Below are 20,227 nucleotides of genomic sequence, written 5' to 3' on the forward strand. Positions count from 1 at the left end.
CTCTGCTTGTCTTTGAGGATTATGGCTGAGGGGAGTGTGTGTACAGAGAGGAGTCAAACTACACACATGGAAAAGGTCCCTCCAATGTTAATGGTTACAAATAATTATATTATTTATTGTAAATCACACAAGCCCACATAAGTTATCATTTTTTAATCAAACATTAGAAACAAAAGCAAATAAGCAACTGTTAATTTTAATGACAAATAAAATCAATACGTCCAGCTGTTAGCAGTCCATGTGTGCTTTCAGTCCTGATGCTCGTGCTCCTGTCCCGGTATGAGCCAGCGGATGCTGTCCGTCCGCAGGATGGCATACAGGGTGAAGCCAGTGATGAAGAGGATAGAGAAGACCAGCAGCCAGTCAATGCTGGTCACTGGGACGCTGGGGAGGGGGCCGAGAAGGTCTGCATCCAGCACGCTTCCTTCAGGGCCGGCTTCAAATCCTGGACCACGTAAAGCAAACAAGCAATGTGATGAGCAGTGTTGAAGTGTGGTTTAGAGCAATAGACTTTAACTTCTAAACTGGTATTCTGTTTCAATTTAGAGTGTTTCCATATGAAAGCCAGGAGGCTACACACAACTTTACATGCTACAAGAAAAACATGACAGTAACTCAGATAAACAGGCCAAGGATCTGTTTTTACCCAGACCAGAAATATGTCTTTAGACCTCAAGAGCTATCTAGAACCACATGGGAGGTATGGACCAAGAACTACTGAGTTTGGAGGTAAAGGACGCAAAACCAGTAAACAGGAGTTATCTCTGAAATAAGGTACATTTCTACTCTTGTCAGAATGATCACGATTAAGTCAACACCTGCAGATATTAAAGCTGGGGTTGGTAGTCAGATTTAGATCCACTTTTTGTTATACTGGTTAAAATGATCTCTCTGTCCCGATGGTAATCAATACATAATGTGTTCTTAAAAAAGAGGTAAAAAAAGCTGCTATCTACAGCCGGAGTAAACCTGGGAAAACACTAACCAATCCCTGCCATCAGGAGCCAAATGATGAAACCAATCAAATCCTGTCCTGCCGTTCTGCCCGCCTCCTGCAGAGTGTACATTTCATGTTTGTTTGTGTTTTTAACTTTCACTATGAGAATGTTTTGGTGTTTTCTTACCACTGAGTGAGACATGAGTTGACGTAGTGCAAAACACAAACCATGTGCTGAGGACCGGTTTTGAATCAGTCACCATCATATGGTCGCCAATCAGTGGCACTAGTGCATGTGAGCGGAGGAGGAGCTCCGAGGAGCTCCGAGGGGAGGGGGGGAGGGGTTAGACGGAGTCCTGAGGAAATGCTACATTCAAATTCATGCTAGTTTTCTGTGACTACCAACCCTAGCTTTAACGGGATAGATAAATCTAAAGTTGGCCAGCAGCAGTGTGAGCCCTTGGTCTCGGACCATCAATAAATGATTGAACACATTTATGATGTCTTTGAAAAAGTCCTGTTTCCTCTGTTTCTACCTGTTTGGTTGGCGATGAAGGAGGTGAGTGTGTCCAGTGTTCTGTCAGTGTGGTTGAAGCGAGCCATGGGTTTGGCCCCCTGGAAAAGCAGGATGTTGGGTACTGCCACAGTCCCGAACCGCGTGGACAGGCTGGTGGAAGGTGGATAGATTGAGAAGGGCAGGAAACAAAAACTTGATGATTAATTTTTACAGTTAATTATATATCTTTATAGACTGTATTTATATGCAGGTTCAATTCCACCAGACACATGCTAATGATAACAAAACAAAAGACTCCAAAAGGTTTAAAAAACAGGAAACTTAATGTCCTTTTAGTGGAGTAACACACACATCATAGTGCAAGTCAAAATGACCATTCACCTGCTGTGCTGTGAAGCATCCAGCGCCAGGAAGTGCATGCTGGGAAAGACTCTGGGCAGGGCGTTGAAGTGAGGTGCCAGGCTGGCTGAAAACTGGCACCAGGTAGTGAAGAACAGCACCACAGAGCACTCTGTGCTGTTAGCATTCAGGAACTCCATCAGATCCTGAGAGAGAGAAGAGAAAATACAAACTGAGGGACGGAGTCAGCTTTCCCAAAATAATACAGAAAAAACAAACAGGAGTTATCAGATCCAACGTTTAAAAAGAAAGATGCCTTAAAACTCTGTTGCATTTATAGAGAAGGTATTAAGGATTACACTAAGGCTCAAATTCAACAAATACTGGAACCATAAACTCCAAATTCATTCAAAACACAACAACTTAAGATCTAAAGAAGAAACACAGAATAAGAACATGTGCACATCTTCTGTTTGTCCAGCCTTATTTGTGATTTTATGGATTTGCCTTTTTCTGTTTCTGTCTCAGGTTATTGTAACAAATCTACAACACATCATTCCAAAGGTTTGAATACATCTGAGAAAGTCTCAGAAGGCAGCATGATTACCTGTGAAGCATTGAGGACCTGCACAGTGAACATGTCCATTCCTGTGGTGTTCCTCTTGTCACAGTTCACCTTGTACGTCTTGGCGGCCTCTGTCGTGTTCTGCTCCTCTGTTTGTGTGACTTCTGCATGAACCATCTCAAGAGTGAGCTGAAAGTGAACATTGAAGAAGAAGTCAGCTTCTGCACTGCTGTTGCTAATCCTGCACTCAGCTCTTTGTTTGTTTTACAGGAAGAGCTGGGACGTATACAACCAAGCATGGAAACATCAAACCTGCTTCAATGACTCTATCAGTGATTTGGTTTCTGATATCTCAGCAGCACATCATCATGATCATTATTCTAACATGGCGACTTCTTAAAACGTCTTGGTTTGCCAAACATTTAGACAAAACCTTAACACATACTAAATGAGGTATTATATGAGAACAGCTGTGACCAGAGAATGACTGAGACATTTAGTGTGATCTAAATGCAGACTTAAGGTTGTGTTTGGACATTTTCAATGATTTTAGCCTTTGACTTTATTTTGACGGTAGAAAAAGAAAATATATTTTCAGACCATGACAAAACACTCTATAACACTATTTTCTGAAAAAGAACAAAGAAGCACAAAACTATTCTTCATTTATTTATTTTCTTCCTACCCTGAAATGTCTCTTTGACAAAACTGATTAAATAAAAACAGAAACAGTAACGCTGTAATGCCCTTTCATCAGGCTCCCCTAAGAAGTCTCTAAAGACTCTTCAGCTGGTTCAAAATGCTGCAGCTCGAGTACTGACTAGAAGAGAGAGAGCACATCTCTCCAGTTTTAGCTTCTCTACACTGACTCCCCATAAAATCTAGACTAGAATTTAAAATCCTTCTTCTGACCTACAAAGCTCTTAATGATCAGACACCTTCATATCTTAAAGAGCTCATTGTGCCCTATTACCATCTAGAACACTACGCTCCCAACATGCAGGCCTGCTGGTCCTACCTAAAGTCTCTAAAAGTAGTATGGGAGGTAGAACCTTCAGTTATCAGGCCCCTCTCCTTTGGAATCATCTACCAGTCAGGGTCCGGGAGGCAGACACCCTCTCTACTTTTAAGAGTAGGCTTCAAACTTTCCTTTTTGATAAAGCTCATAGTTAGAGCTGGATCAGGCTTGGACCAGCTCTTAGTTATGCTGCTATAGGCTTAAGGCTGATTTATACTTCTGCGTAGCCCCTACGCAGCAGGGGCTGACGCGGACATGAGCCCCACATACTTGTGCGTCGGTGTGTTCGTGTCGCGCAGCAATTCTCCGCCGAAACGCCTGAGGGCAGTGCGGTCTCTCTGATAGCCGGTCGCCTTCTTCCGGTCCTGCTACGATCTCTGTTTACTTTTCCACAGAGATTCAGAGCGTGTTCTGTTAATCTACAGCTGATACATGTTGCTGTTTATCATACAGACATGATTACATGAAGAATAGAGAGGAGGAGATGAAATACACGGCCGATGTGTGGCCGATCCCGGAAGTGCTGTGAATGCGGGAAAGACAAAGCCGTCGAGCGGACCAATCACAGAGCTTGCGGTCCGTGTCGGCTCTACGCGTAGTTACATTTTGGAGGAGGTGCATGTCGGCTATGTGCGTAGGCCTCTGCGTAGGTACGGGAGCTACGCGGACCTACGGCGTAAGCTACGCCGTTGATTCAACGCAGAAGTATAAATCAGCCTTTAGACTGCCCCCCTGGCAACTGACACACTGGGATCCTATCTCAACCCCTTCCCCCAACCCCCTCATCACTTACTTTAACTCTCCCTGTCCCATTAAAGTTACTAACCATAGACCTTTCTGGAGTCCCTGAGCTCCATTGTCTCGTAGATTCCTCTGAGCTGCCGTAGACGTCCTCCTGCTGTGGACGTACCAGACTCCAGCTGATACGGACGTGCTGGACTCCAGAGGCAACAGCTACTACTACTTGTCTCATTACTATCAACGCTCCCTCTCTCTCTTATTCTCCTCTATCCCTCTTTCCAGACCCAACTTGGTCGAGGCAGATGGCTGTCTAACATGAGTCTGGTTCAGCTCGAGGTTTCTGCCTGTTAAAGGAAGTTTGTCCTCTCCACTGTAACTAGCTAAATACTGTGAGGTGCAATGCTCATGGTGGATTAAGGTGGGGTCAGACTGAGTCTTATCCTGTCTTGGTGTTGGGTCTCTGTTCATAATTTGACATAGAGTGGTCTAGACCTGCTCTGTTTGTAAAAGAGTCTTGAGATAACGTTTGTTGTGATTCGGCGCTATACAAATAAAGATTGATTGATTGATTGATTGATTAATTGATTGATTGATTGATTGATTGATTGATTGATTGATTGATTGATTGATTGCTCAGTGAAAACAGAAACAAGAGTGTCCATCTTTAGGGTCTGTTTGGAGTTTGGAGCTAAAAACTAATGTCAGATTTCCAAAACGAGTGGTGGTCTCTGTGATGGTCATACGGTCACTCGCTACTTCTAACTGTAAAACTTTTTCACACATCAGACTGTCCTGTTTGTTTTTAGCTTTTCAATGGTTAACGGGGCATTTAACAAAAACTCCACATAGTAAATAAATGTTTATCCGCCTAGGAGGGATAATTACTGGTATCTATGTTACAGTGACTGACCTGCTGTGTTGACTCAGCGCTCCTCTCCTCCTGTGATGCTCCAGCAGCCAGAGCAGGGGAACCACACTGTGCACTGCTCTCATCACAAGGTGGGGAGAACCCTGACTCGAAGTCTTTCACATTCTTGGGAAAGAGGGACTCAATGTCAGATGGATCAATGGGAGCTTCAGTCCCCATCACAGCATCTGCAATCTCAGCTGTTTTGAACTGCCTCTTTGGCAGAGAGTCCAGGTCCTCTGACTCCACAAACTTGGGACTGTTCTCCAAGTCAGACACAGCACTGTGTGACAGGGTGAGCTCCAGGGACTCATCGTAATCTGAAGGAAAAGTCAAAAGCTCAGGACACAAGACATTTCCCCCACAGCTACCTGAACCTTTCATTGTGATAGTGACAGCTGCAGTGCACTACAGACATGTTGAGGCTGTTGTAATCTCATTTAAAAGAGCTTACAGTCGCCCATCATGAAAACAGCTGGTTGAGTCTCAAGGAGGTAGCACTGAGATGTCTTAACGTGTTTTAAATCACACGTTGGTCGTCCTCACTGCGTTTTAAAGGTCGTTCTGATGCTGCTTTATGTTCAGTGCATCATTAGCAGCCCACTTTAGAGCCTGCTTCAGGTTCCAATGCATCATAAACTCACTACGGAGGTGTTGTCACCACATCTCTATTGCTGTACAACAACCGGTAATACTTTGAGCAATAAACAAGGTTCACCTGGAAACGTTAACACAACATAAGAATGATTATATATTAACATGAAATAGAATCAGTCACTATGCTAACCTGCTAGCTCTTGATAAGCCTGATGGCTACCTGTCAGTTAGCGCTGCTCAGCTAAGTCAGCCCCTTACCTTGTGCGGATGAAAACCTCACCAGCTCAGAGTGATACGACAAAAATAATAAAGAATACGGAATATAGAGTCTAATCAGAATCTCCGTCATATTTTTAAGTAAAGCTGGGAACATTCAATAACACTTTTCACGACATGTTGAGATGTGAGCTTCGTTCCGGCTCACAGGAAACAACGTTCCGACCTACAGAGTGGCGGAGGAATATAAATGTAACACATCACAATTATGCTTCCGGTTGGATCTATTGAGTTAATTTTATTGGCTTTTTATTGAAATCATTTTGTGCTGAGTTATTTTTTATGTAATGGAATTATCCAGAGAAATAAAATGTACGTTTAGTTACACAGAGGCGCCGTGACGTCATGTAAAATATGACCAGAAAAGAGCGTCTAGGAGGAGGAATAAAATAATACATTTACAAGAAAGGCCCTGGCTCTCTTTTTATTTATTTTTAATAATATTAAAAATGCCTGATTTTTAAATGTTCCTTCGCCTGCAGCCTTGCATCTGTACTTCTTTTTAGCTGTCAATGCTATCTCCTCACCTTTAAAGCCATACACAACCTCACCCCTCCATATCTCTCTGACCTTCTCCAGACTGCCACACCCGTCCGCACCCTCAGATCTTCCTCCTCCATCCACCTCACTGTCCCCCCTGCTCGCCTTGTTACCATGAACTCTCTCCCACCTGACCTCCATAACACTGACTCACTCCAACATTTCAAATCCAAACTCAAAACTCATTTCTTTAAACTGGCTTACTGCATCTGACCACAACTCCACTGTCCATTCACTTAAAACTTTTTAAATTGTATTTTATTTACTGTTTGTTACTTAAACTTTGTTTGTTTTAATGATGTAAGGTGACCTTGAGTGTCAAGAAAGGCGCCTATAAATACAATGCATTATTATTATTATTATTATTATTATTATTATTATTATTATTATTATTATTATTATTATTATTATTATCTTGTTAGTATAGGTATTATTGATCAATGGAAAAACATAATGTTATGTTGATGATTTTAAAATTTCTTAAATGCTAACTGGCTACAGGATATAAAGAGAATTTAATCTTAAGACAGAAGAAAGGGGGATGGATAGTAAATCTCTTCATCATTTTTTTTTTGGATGAATATTTATGGATTATCATGTTCCATCAGAGATGTTAAAAATCCCTTTTCTTCTGTATTTGTAGATACGTTTGATTACTTTACAGTTCTCACTAAATAATATTAAGTTCATTATGTTGACTTTTAGGCTGCAATTAAACTGGTATGTGTTATTAGGGCCTGCACCAACACGCAGTGACGGTAAGGCCCTATTACAAGGATTGTTGTTTTTCTTTCTTTCTTTCTTTCTTTCTTTCTTTCTTTCTTTCTTTCTTTCTTTCTTTCTTTCTTTCTTTCTTTCTTCTTTTATGTGGAGCAGAAAGTGAAACTTTTTGATATTCACCATCTATTTCAGAGGACAAACGGCACAGCAAATGATTCATCTGGACCAAGAAAGATGGAGTGGTTCAATCCATCTGGTTCTTCTGAAGGACCACCACGTGGCCTGTGATTACTGTTTCAGAAAGATGCTGAAAGCCCTAAAGTCCAGTCTGGTGTGTATGGCCTCTTACTGTGAGCAACACCTCCAGAGCTCAAGTGAATCAAGCCTCAGAGCTGGAGGAGAAGCTGCAGCAGGAGACCACTGATCGGCGGAGGAAAGAGACTGAGCTGGAGAAGCTGTCACACTCAGAAGATCATCTCCATTTCCTCAACAACTACCCCTCCTTGTCATGTCTGAATCTACAGCCACTTCCAAAGATAATGTTTGTCCTCTGAGCTCTTTTAAGGAGGTGGCAGCAGCTGTGTCAGAGGTGAAGGATAAACATCAGGCTGTTCTGGGTAAGGAGCTGGTGAAGATCTCCTCAAGCAGAGTCCACAACCAGAGCTGAATATCTGAGACTGTCGTCAAGTCAGACTGGATCAGAATACAACACATAAAACAGGAACAAAAGAGCAACACTTATGGCAGTGGAGCAGGTACATGCAGATCTATCAGACAGATTTAAACATTGTTGACAGGCTCTCAGTAAAGAGAGTCTGACTGGACGGTGGTATCAGAGCTGAAGTGGATGGATGTGTTATTATAGCAGTTGCATTCAAGGATATAAGCAGAACAGGGACCATGGACTAATGTGGATATGGGTACAATGAGAAATCTTGGTCAGTCGTGGACACATATTCAGACATAATGTTTTTGATGCTTCTATCTCAGGCCCAGCAGATAGGAGGGTTCAGAGTGACTCCTGAGTGCTCTGCAGCACATGTTGGAGTGTTTCTACACTGCAGAAATGAAACACGGTGGCTTTCGTTTATTTTAGAGTTTAATTTTGTTCTGTTCGTATCGCAGGAAGTCATTGACATAATGACATATTCTGTGTATTGAGAGCTCATCCATCTATTTGGTGAGGTTTGATTTAGAGTTATCACACGCAGCATGTTTGATTAAACGTCTGTTTATGTGTAGGTTTGTTTAGAACAGAGATGTGTGTCAACTGAAGTAAAAAAAATGGTGACTTTTAATAAAACCATATCTACATAATGACTATTTGTATAGCCAGGGCCGGCTTGTGGCATAGGCAGTATAGGCAAATGCCATCCATTGAGGGCGCCGTATGCAGCCTGAATGACAGAAGAAGAAAATTTGAAGCTAAAGGAAAAAGACAATTTGGGGTTAAATTGAGGAGTGATAACAGTATACATTTAAAAGCTTGTGATTCAATTTTGGTTTAAAAAAAAAATAGATTTCCAAAGCAGTTTTTGAAGGTTATAAGTGTTTATGATTTATTTGTTTTCGTTTTGTTTTTGTTGTTTTCTTTACACTTTGAAAGCTGTTAGCTTAATTAGATAGAAAGTGTCAATAAGAATTTTGCTTCTGCTTTTAAATGTACAGTGGATCTCAAAAGTCTACACACCCCTGTTAAAATGTCAGGTTTTGTGATGTAAAAAAATGTGACCAAGATGAATTATGTCAGAACTTTTTCCACCTTTAATGTGACCTATAACATGAACAATTCAACTGAACAAAAAATTAAAATATTTTAGGGGGAAGAATAGAAACTAAAAAGCTAAAATGGAACCTAAACATGGATTTTGTTTTAATAAGTGGTATCCTTTGATCTATGTGCATTATGAGAAACTATTATGCATGCCTTGTTCTTTTGATTTTTGATGACTGATACTCCAGAGAGAACCACAGGAGTGGGAAAGATGCCAAAATTTACAATAAAAGCTGATTGTCATGTATTTCTTTTCTTTTTTAACAGAAACAACGGAATTGCGCTTAATACACGTTTTTTCTGTCCCTGTCCCTCTGTGTCTATTTCGTTCCCTCATGACTATGTGATGAGCTGTTCCAACAAGAGTGGGACTTGCTGTTGTTTGCATCATAAAAATGTAATAAATGTTTTCAATGAATAACAGGCTCTAAAACTGACCCACTATGCATTTTTCTTTTCACTTATTTGTAGTCAGATCAGCTGTTATGAAGTATATACAGTTCATTTAATAGTGTAAAATTCTCAGCTGAAAGTTAGTCCTTCATTCAGCTCATGTGAAAGTACAGAAACATAAGGAAAAGTACTAGATGTATAAACTGCACCAAAAAGATGTCCATTGTGACTTGCATATGATTATATACAATGGATATCAAAAGTCTACACACCCCTGTCAAAATTCCAGGTTTTATGATGTAAAAATGAGACCAAGATAAATCATGTCAGAACTTTTTCCACCTTTTATGTGACCTATAACATGAACAATTCAACTGAACAAAAAATTATAATATTTTAGGGGGAAGAATAAAAAATAAATAACTCAAATAATGTGGTTGCATAAGTATACACACTGTCTTATAACTGGGGATGTGGCTGTGTTCAGAATAAACAATCACATTCAAACTCATGACAAATAGTAGTCAGTATACACCTGTCATAATTTAAAGTGACTTTGATTAATCCCAATAAAGATCAGCTGTTCTAGGAGGAGTTTCATGACATGTCCTCAGTTCATCTTACAGCAAAAGCCATGGTCCACAGAGAGCTTCCAAAGCAGCAGAGGGATCTCATTGTTGAAAGGTATCAGTCAGGAGAAGGGTACAAACATGTTCCAAGGCATTAGATATACCATGGACCACAGTGAAGACCGTCACCATCAAGTGGAGAAAATATGGAACAACAGTGACATTACCAAGAACTGGACCTCCCCCCAAAACTGATGAAAAGACCAGAAGAAAACTGTTCCGGGGGGCTTCCAAGAGGTCTACAGCAACATTAAAGGAGCTGCAGGGATTTCTGACTAATACTGGCTACATGTGATAACATCTCTCCTATTCTTCATATGTTTCTGCTATGGGCAGGGTGGCAAGACGGAAGCCTTTATGAAGAAAAACATCCAAGCCCACCAAAAGGTATGTTTGTCATAAAAACAACACTGCACATCACATAAAGAACACCAGACCCACAGAGAAGCATAGTGGGGGCAGCATCATGCTTTGGGCCTGTTTTTCTTCAGCTGGAACCAGGGCCTTAGTCAAGGTGGAGGGAAGTATGAACAGTTCCAAACACTAGTCAGTTTAACACAAAACCTCCAGGCCTCCGTTAGAAAGATGAAGATGAAGAGGAATTTCACCTTTCAACACGACAACAAACCAAAGCATACATCCAAATCAACAAAAGCATGGCTTCACCAGAAGAAGATTCAAGTTTTAGAATGGCCCAGCCAGAGTCCAGACCTGAGTCCAGACCTGAATCCAGTTGAATATCTGTGGGGTGGTCTGAAGAGGGCTGTGCACAGGAGATGCCCTCACTATCTGATGGATTTGGAGCATTTTTATACAGAAGAATGGGCAAATATCACCACGTCAAGATGTGCCATGCTAATAGACTCCTACAAAAGAAACAGTGCTGTAATAAAATCAAAAGGTGCTTCAAACAATTATTAGTTAAAGGGTGTGTACACTTATGCAACCACATTATTTTAGATTTTTACTTTTATTTTTCCCCCTAAATGATTTTTTGTTTTCAGTTGAATTGTTCATGTTATAGGTCACATTAAAGGTGGAAAAAGTTCTGACATGATTTATCTTGGTCTCAGTTTTTTACATCACAAAACCTGACATTCTAACAGGGGGGTGTAGACTTTGATATCCACTGTATATGTGATGTGATTGTTGGTGGAGTTGGCTACAATATAAGGGGCACTAGTTGAAATCTTGCCTAGGGCATCAAGTTGGTTAGGGCTGGCTTTGTGTATAGCTTTAATTTACTCTTTAGTACATGCTGCTGTCTTTACTGCACCTCTTTGTGTTGTACTGTATGTATTATTACTAAATCACACAAACCTTTTACGTTTGAACAAACTCCATGAAGAAATGTAAAATGAACTGCTATGAGAGAGGTAATACACTACCTCATGGAAACTATTCTAGGTCTCATCTTTCTTTAGATTCCATCTTTACATAGAGTCATTTTAAACAAGCTCTTGAAAAAGTCTGTGTAAAATAATACCTCAATGATAACTGAATGCAGCTGACTTGTCATCTTTTAACAGTCTAACACATTATCTTTGAAAATGTGCTCCTCATCTCTCTTTCCCTGAATAATAACACCATGTCATCCTTTACCTGCTGTTCTCTCAAAGAAAAACCTCTCAGGACCATGAGTCAGCAGAACGCATTACTTTGAGTTTTATTACACAACTTTTCAACATTCCACAACAATCATGCAGGAATAAAACGTGATAATACAAAGCTTTACAGGCTTGGCCAATAACTGGGCTTCTTAAAAACACTCCAAATGTGAGGTAATATTTGAAATCATTACCTACAGACAACAGACCATGTGTTGACTCAAAGCTGAAGATGGCAGAGGAAAGAAAAGACTCCATGGAGATAAAGAAGCAAACCCATAATAATCGAACACGTCCTGTGCCTTATGTCAGCGCTGACTTCAGATATCGCAGCAAAAGAATAACAGAGACATCAATGAGGGAGGGTTTACCCATCAGGCTTCAGAGTGAGTCACAGCCAGACTTCACGTGAGCTAACCCTCATTAATGAAAACAGCAAAATATCAAAGACGGTGACAGGAGAGTCTCATACAAAGAAGAGATCTACTTTCAAAGTAGAGAAACAGACAGACATAAATATGATGAAATATAATCAACCATGTTTACATCATCAATGTTTAAAATTCATTCAAGACACTGACATTTGAATCCCTTTGAGGAGACAGTTTACTTTCTTCATATGCAAACAATCATACCATCTTTCAGAGGGTCGTGGTCTCCAGGTGCTTCTTCACCCACATCTTCAATCACCTCCATGTTTGAGTTGTTTTTGTGAATCTCAGAAATCAAACAGCATAGTAGCTGGTACAGTTAGATAATGTGATGTTCTTTGGTAAAGGAGGGTGACGGCCATGTTTCTCTGTGACAGATGATGAGTAAGCTCTGTTAACACCACACACACATCAACACAACAAGAGGCAGAGGGCCTCGTACACAAGTATAAAAATACAACCATGATAAAAAGTGAAGGTATCAAAGTGTTCACAGTACGACACAAACCACAGATTATTGCACCAAATTAAACTAGATTCAGATTGAGTCATGAGAGAGCAACTCAGTGAAGCTTCACTCTGTCTGTCCTCACAGAGTTTGAAGTGTCTGTGTGTGATGAGTCAAACACTCAGAGTTTATCAGGAGCTAGTTTCAGATCCAAACTTTGAATAATAAAAACGATACAGTGACACAGCGTCTCAGAGACTCTCAGTGAAGGATGTACAGGAGATCTGACATTCACCGATCCACAGTTTGTGAGGTGCTGGAGCGTGTTGAGAACTGACCTCTGTCTCTGTGCTGTCTTTCATCTCTCTGCAACCGTCTTTAACAACATCATGTAACATTTCACAAACATGCTCCTCAAACAGAAGAGTTCTGATCTGTGGTAGTGTATCAATAATAAACAGCAACATAAAGACAGACCTAATGAGACTCTGTGTTGAGTGAAGAACCCTTGAGAGTCTGAAGTCATTCATCTTAAATGTAGGAACAAAACAAATCTAAGCATCAGCTCTTACATCGCAGTATGTCCCACTGATTCCCTCGGCTCAGCATGGGACTCTTACAGCTTTTGTTGGAGAAACAGCGCCCCCTGTCTGAAGGTTTTCCACCACACATGACCTGCAAGATAAAACAGGGGCCTTCAGTGAGCGACAGTCCTGATGGTGATGGTCCCATTTGGTCCCCTTTGGTCCCATTTTCAGCCTCAAAGTGAAAATCCAAACATGTTTTTGAGCTTCTGTCGTATTAGACAAATCAACGCTTCCTTAAAGACTTACAGTATCAGTGCAAAACAAACGGTCTCATCAGTTCCTGTAAGAGCATTCAGCAACACATTCATGTTACAAATAAGATCACATTAATACCAATCTGCTCGTTTTCATGAGGAAGATGTGACATTATAGAAAAACGTTTGGGCCCTGCTATCAGCAAACCCTCCAACAGCGGGTTTTGATGAACTGCACATTAAATTCACTGTTTTACTTTAAGGAGCAGACTTTCCCCACAATGGGACAAATCTACAAGAAGGGCAATATTATTGCCTCTCTCTGTATTATATGTTCATTAACACATTCACAAAGTAGAAGACTGAACTCATCAGGCAGGGTTTCGTTTTTGAAATGTCACATTTTGATTTGTTTATTAACTGTCGTGAAATCTGCCTGTTTAAAGAACACGTTAAAGTACGGCTGGGTCTCGGGATTCAATCTCTGAGTGAGCTGAACAACATGTGGAGCACCAAGGATCAACAACAGTCACATGTCAAAAGCTGGAATAAATGCTGCTTGGTCATAATTTCAATGTTTGTTTTTACATTTGTTTTCACTTTAATCTCCCTCGTTTAAACGTGACCTCAGATCAGATCGAAGAACACATTTGGTTTAGCAAAGTTTTTCAGCTGCTGACTGATGAAGGCCTTCAAAAGCGCACAAATCAAAGAAAAGAAAGGCGACGAATTTCATGTGTCCATGGGGACACCATCAGCGAGAAGTACAGTTTTGAGATGTGAATGATTGGTCTGCAGCAGAGAGCTTCAGGACGCAGCAGAGCAGCAGAGCACAAGCAGTGTTCAGAGTAAACCGGGCCACCACGGCCCACAGCGGTCAGACTTTTGAAGTTTGAAGGAAGCGAGAGCTGGACTGAGTTGCTGGTGATGTTTATGCATTTTTGTACGTTTTTTATCTTTAGTAAAAAGACAAATAAAATGCTTCAGACTTGTATAACAGTGTCATTAGTCACAACAATCTGCAAGTTGACTTAGTCGCTTTGATGACATTTGCATGCAAATAACATGAAGACATGATTATGCAAGGTGACATTCAGAGTTTCGTGTTGAATCTTGAACTGAGTGGAAAAAGTTGGATTCATTGAATTTCAGTTTTGTAGCTGACGTACGCCTGCAGGATTATCTGTACATCCATCTTCCAAGTGCCACTAAGCAAGGCACTAGACCCGCCCCCACCCCAACCCTGCCCCAAAGCAGGATCCTTAAATGAAAAGTTTCAACCCGACATGAGATGTCTCTTATTTTACAAATGTGACACGTAAAAGGTGCTACATATAGCATTCTGTTTCCATCAATTGTTATTCAGTCCCTCCAGGGACCCAAATTCAACCAATCAGCGCGATTTTTTCGCGGCCCTGCAATTTTTTACAATCACCGCAACTTTCCCGCAAATTTGACCAATTACCTCAATCTCAGCCCCTGCACGTCATCGGTTTTGTCATCAACTTGACATCCTTGGAACATAAACGTAAGTCCTCACTTGATCGGCACTTTTCAACAACAAAACACGCACAGAGAACGGGTGAAGAGAGAGGACAGCAGGCAGGACAAGTGACCATGACAACGTTATTATTTATAGATTGAGGGGCTCAGTGTTAGCTTGGTCTCTACCTGCAGCAGGTGTGCTTTATGAACCAGCTCTCCTCACCTACATGCATCTGTCTCATCTTCATTGATGATTTTTACCCCGGGTGTGCGTTAGTGACAAAGACACAACCGGGGGACGTCTGTTTACTATTTGATGTTTGACGTTGTTGCCGTGGTTACCGTAGAAAGCTCGGCATCTACAGCTTGATTTAATCCAGTTTGGTGAAACATCAGACACATTCAGTAAGTTTGGATCAACTCCTTGTCATCAAAGATGTAGATTAATTTCAGAGTGCGTGAACTGACTGTGCATCAGTCGCTGCGATTCAGGGACCGTCGTAAATGTGCACACAGTCCTTTCATGGCATTTTTCTGTGAATCAAGAGAATCAAAATACAGTCAGTGGCCACATCAAGAATGCTTTCTAAAAACAACTGTAATTTAGCATATTTACTTGCCCCTGAGATGTTATTGGGGGAAAAAAGCAAAAAAAAATAATCGCAACTTTCACCGCAATTTTTTCAAAAAGCTGTCGCAAATTCAGGCTTTTTGGGCCGCGACAATCACAAAGAAATCCCGCGAAATCCTGGAGGGACTGTTTATTGTTCCCCCTCGTCCTCTTCTATCGCTTTGGATATGTTTGATTGAAGAGCAAAATATGGTCAGCAATGTCAGATTGTATGAAATTCAAGTAGTGTGTTGGTTTTTAACGCTGCAAAGCAACCCTGTGGATTTCACAAATCTCGGCTAAAAATCGTCTGATGATGGTCTCCTTCGTTTATGGTGAAATAAAACATCTTCCCAATCATTCAACAGCGTTAAAATGCTACATAAAGCACACTGAAACACATGTGTCATGAACAAACACGCTCATGGTGAGATATAAACTCAGTGAACCTCTGTTTCTTGGTTCTTGGTATACAGACACAGAAAAGTGAAATGAATATCACTTTAGATCTTCAGCACTGAAAACTAACAGTATCATATCAGGTGGCAGGCGCTCAGAAGACACAGAGATGAATAATAGAAAACCTCCTCCTCATGGTCTCGCAGCTGACTGGCACAAATCACACAATCAGCCCAGAGTATGTCAGAAAACCTGTCCACTGGAGTCTCTGATTGGAGGATGAGTGCAGCTTTCACTCATTAGCTGTCTTCTCTTTACAGGAGGGTTCACAGAGGATTTCCTTGTGTGCTATCGGGTAGGGGAAAGCCGCTCCACTGCAGATACTTCCACATGTCAGTTTGTTGAGGCGAGAGAGACCCTTGATGCTGCCAGGAGGCCGCCCGGGGCTCACTTTGTACCCAGCCGCTCTGGTTGTACCCAGAGGCCTTCCAGGGCTCGTCTTGAACCCGGCAGCTCTGGTGGTGCCAAGTGGCCTCCCTGTGCTGGTTCTGTACCCGGCCAGCTTGGTGGTTCCCAAAGGTCTCCCACGTCTGCCAGTCTTCCCGACAGCCTTGCTCTTCTTCTTGCTTTCTTCTAGTGCTTGATCTGTGCCTTTAATTCCGGGTATTTTTCCAGATGAGCGGACACCACCCCCGAGCACTTCCTGTCTCTGGCACACCATTGGCTTGTGGCTCTGTGTTGGCAAGGCCATGGGAGCCAGCGTCATCTGGAGGGCAGATGGAGGGGGGGAGTAGAACTTGTTGGGCTGGGAGGTGCACAGCTCATAGTGGGCGGCGGGATGGTGGCCGTCCTCTGCAAGGCACGACGGCCTGCTGCTCATGCAGAAGTCACTGCTCGTCACCTGGCGCATCATCTTCTGCTGGAAAACAGAAACAAGTCACAACTGTGTTATTATTACACACACACACACACACACACACACACACACACACACACACACACACACACACACACACACACACACACACACACACACACACACACACACGCCTCTGATGCCTCTGACTAGAGCTCTGCCAGGTCTCATTAAATGCAAGTAAAGACCTCATTACTGAATCCACAGGAGAAGTTAGAGGATGTCTTCATTTTACAAGCTTCAGGCTAACCAGAAACCCAGTTTAGAGAAAGCCCAGGTCTGGCACTTCACAGGTGGTCTCATCCATTGTGTGGAGACAGTCCCAGATGGTTCCGCTATATTTCAGTTAGTGACACAGGAGTTTAGATCTTAGATATTTTGAAGTGCAGTATTTTTGAGTTTCACAGATAAACTGTGAGAGAAGAAGTGACAACACCTGCAGTGAAGCCAATGTAAAAGTGCCTTCAATCCAATGGTTGCAAAAAGAAGTTTAGAAGTCTATTAAAACATCCAACCTTTCCCTTTAAGGTTCTATATCAGGAAATATTCTCCTGTATTGTGTTCATGATCTCCATGAGAAAGTTCAAGTCTTCTCTCACAATGAGATGATTTGACCTTCTGTCATGTATTCATGTGTTTTCTGTTATCATCCAGCTGTGTTAAATACTAGATTCTGATCTGTAAACACCTCCCGATATCGGTCGTTCATTTTCAGTAGCCAAAGCAATGCTAGAGACAACCTGATCACACATATAGAATCAATCGATTTCAACCAAGCACATTCCCCCTCTGCCTGTTGACAGTGTGGCAAAAACATCAGTTCCCGTCTCAGGCTGGCTTGAGAGTCGGTAAACAATGACCGTTACAGTGCACACATTTGAGAGCAGCCTGAGAAGCTACTGCGCCAAAACTATCACTGGGAGGGAGAAGAAGAACGACATCCTGTCCTCCAATCAGGGCGACAGGAGCAGAGCTGCTGAGTGCATCTCTAAGCTGCCAAGTACTATGAGGGGTAGTGATAAAACAATGTTAAAAGCTATTACACTTGACTCAATTATTTATCATTATTCAAATTATTATTACTATTATTATTAATTTATTTATTAATCTATCCATCTATGTATTTATTTATTTATTTATTTATCTATTTGTGTATTTATGTATTCATCTATTTGTTTATTCATTCATTTATTTATTTATTTATGTATTTATTTATTTATTTATTTATCTATTCATTTTTTTATTTATTCATTTATATTCTTGAAAGTTGCATCAACTGCAAAGCTCCAAGAGGAGCTTCAGTGTCTTGCTCAAGGACACTTCAGCAGGGGTCGAACCACCAACCTGATTGAGAGAAGACCATCTCTACCCACTGAGCCACAGCCGCCCCGTACCTGCTGCCTTATGGTTTGTCTCTGCTTTGGGTCTCTGCACATATCATTGTGTCTTGTATGAGGTCTGAGACTGCAGGTCCATACTTCACGGACTGCACTCCTGTGTGTGTTTTGCTCCTTCATCTTGGTCTGAGCTACAGTGAAACCATAACCTAGATTATAATCTTAACTTGAAAGATTGTAAAAGAAAAGGCTCATCTGACCGGTGTCTGCACCTTTTAATGCTGTGTTGTTGATCGATGCAGCTCCTGCTTGTTACAATGTGTTGTGGTTTTATGTGTGAGTCTCCTCCAGGACTTCTTTTTAAAACAGATTTTGTAAAATAAAGGTTGAATAAAAACAATCAGTGACATAAAATCATTGAAGGAATATGGAAGCACATAACAGACATGCATCCATGTTGGACTATTTTCTGACTAGACTACAACATGCCACGCTGCCATTGCTCACACCAAAGAAGAGATTTAAAACCCTCTGTGTTTGTTTTGTGCTTCTGTAACTTAGAGCAGGGGTTCCCAAACTTTTCAGCCTGTGACCCCCAAAATATTGGTGCCAAAGACTTGTGACCCCCACTGCCCCTAAAAGTGATTTAATGTGGCTTCATTTAGCTGGTCTGCAGAAAATGACCCTACCTATATGAGCATGTGTCTGTGTTTCCTGTGATGTTATGAGTAAACCTGCTGCTACTGATGCTTTTGATAATGAACTGTTCACTAACTCTAAACTTAGGAGTCATCTGGAAACAAAGAGAGGCAGAAAACTCATTACACTTTATATTTTCAAGGTTTTATTTCAAGTTTAGCTACTATTTTTGTCTGTATTATTATTATTATTATTATTATTATTAATAATAATACATTAATATTAATATTATTAATATTATTATTATTATTATTATTATTATTATTATTTACTGTAATGGGTAAAATGTACTATTTTTAGATAACTTTAAAAAAAAATTATGGAAGACATTTCACGATCCCCCATTTGTGTCTCGCGACTCCCCAGGGGGTCCCGACCCACACTTTGGGAACCCCGGCTTAGAGGATAGGTGCTATGATTGTCTGACATCAAGACAGCAGAAACCAACTCCTTATCGAGGGAATACAGAGAAAGTAACATGTATGGATGCACTTATGTTGAGGACTTCCATACCATGTGCCTTTGAACGAGATCCTGAATCAGCTGATGGTGTGCAGCTCACACTGACCTCTGACCTGAGGCAGTGAAAGGATGGCTTCTCTGTCATAGTTTTATATACACAGTACATCCCCATCTGTAAGTGTAACATGATCACTGCTGTTACATTCATCTGTACAGTGCTCATACCCAACATGAGGCTGGATGTGAGGTGTGTTACTTACTATTCCACTACACAGTCTGCAGAAACACTCATTCACAAAATGACATGCACATGGATCCCGCATCTCAGCGTGAAGACATTAGACAACAATCACCGTGTCACTTTTCTCCTTTGTACATTTGTAACACAAACTGCTGAATGGATCAGGTTTCTGCGTGAATAATGGATCTGCAGAAAGACCAAAGAGCGGAAAAGTACGCAGATAAAAGATGACAGAGCGCACAAAAAGAAGCGTATTACACATCCAAATCCACCCTACTGCCGCCAACACAAGCACTAAGGTTACTGTACCTCGATTGTTCGCAGATCTCAGAGTGGAAAGGGTTAAGGAGAAAAATGATCTTTCATCCCTCAAAGCGTGAGTCGATCCATTTCTTCCAAAGAGATCCAGATGCTCGGCTCGCGAAGGTCTCCCCGCGCACCCGGCGGCTCCGATGGGACCGGCAGGTAGACGGTGACTGCTCGGCTGGACCAGGTTTTATCCCTCAGCTCCAGAGGTTTGGATTAGAAACGCAGCCATTTTCCATTAAAAATTAATAAGACAGGAGCCCAGTCTGAGCATGCGCAGTGCACCACACAGGGGATGAGAAGAGGTTGTTCTTCTTTCACTGCTCAGCCTATTTCACATTCAGCAATGCCTCTTCACTTTAAGCTAGAGCAACTATGTATTTTAATGCAAAGAGCAGAGAGCTGCTTTGTTCTGAATTCATCTCTTAAATTAGACTTCATCCTGTCTGAATGTTCAGCACACAGCACTTACCCGCACTGATGAATAATATACAATCGAAAGCTGTTCAATTATTAAAGCAGTCATTGAGGGAACACAGTATCTGTTCATTT

General features: G+C 41.4%; 2 protein-coding genes across 5 annotated transcripts; both read right to left on the bottom strand.

The window, feature by feature from the left end:
* Positions 1–138: 138 nt before the first annotated feature.
* On the bottom strand, positions 139–6,082 carry txndc15 (thioredoxin domain containing 15). Its single transcript, XM_034683834.1, has 6 exons — positions 5,880–6,082; positions 5,028–5,344; positions 2,401–2,547; positions 1,836–1,999; positions 1,474–1,604; positions 139–445 (listed from the first exon to the last, which is right to left on the bottom strand). Exons 1-6 carry the CDS (start codon positions 5,992–5,994, stop codon positions 249–251), a joined length of 1,071 nt encoding a protein of 356 aa, XP_034539725.1. The 5' UTR covers positions 5,995–6,082; the 3' UTR covers positions 139–248.
* Positions 6,083–11,594: 5,512 nt separating this feature from the next.
* c5h5orf24 (chromosome 5 C5orf24 homolog) lies at positions 11,595–19,929 on the bottom strand. Of its 4 annotated transcripts, XR_004631230.1 has the most exons (4): positions 19,679–19,929; positions 14,686–16,633; positions 13,012–13,114; positions 11,595–12,359 (listed from the first exon to the last, which is right to left on the bottom strand). XR_004631230.1 is itself a non-coding variant. In XM_034683320.1 (2 exons), exon 2 carries the CDS (start codon positions 16,625–16,627, stop codon positions 16,007–16,009), a length of 621 nt encoding a protein of 206 aa, XP_034539211.1. In that variant the 5' UTR covers positions 16,628–16,630; positions 19,679–19,883; the 3' UTR covers positions 15,433–16,006. The 4 variants fall into 4 exon arrangements, 2 of the variants coding, with proteins under 2 accessions (XP_034539211.1, XP_034539210.1); XR_004631229.1 differs by having other exon boundaries at positions 11,595–13,114; XM_034683320.1 differs by lacking the exons at positions 11,595–12,359; positions 13,012–13,114 and having other exon boundaries at positions 15,433–16,630; positions 19,679–19,883.
* Positions 19,930–20,227: the final 298 nt, after the last annotated feature.

The sequence above is a fragment of the Notolabrus celidotus genome, chromosome 5 (genome assembly GCF_009762535.1).
Source record: "Notolabrus celidotus isolate fNotCel1 chromosome 5, fNotCel1.pri, whole genome shotgun sequence".
NCBI lineage: Eukaryota > Metazoa > Chordata > Actinopteri > Labriformes > Labridae > Notolabrus > Notolabrus celidotus.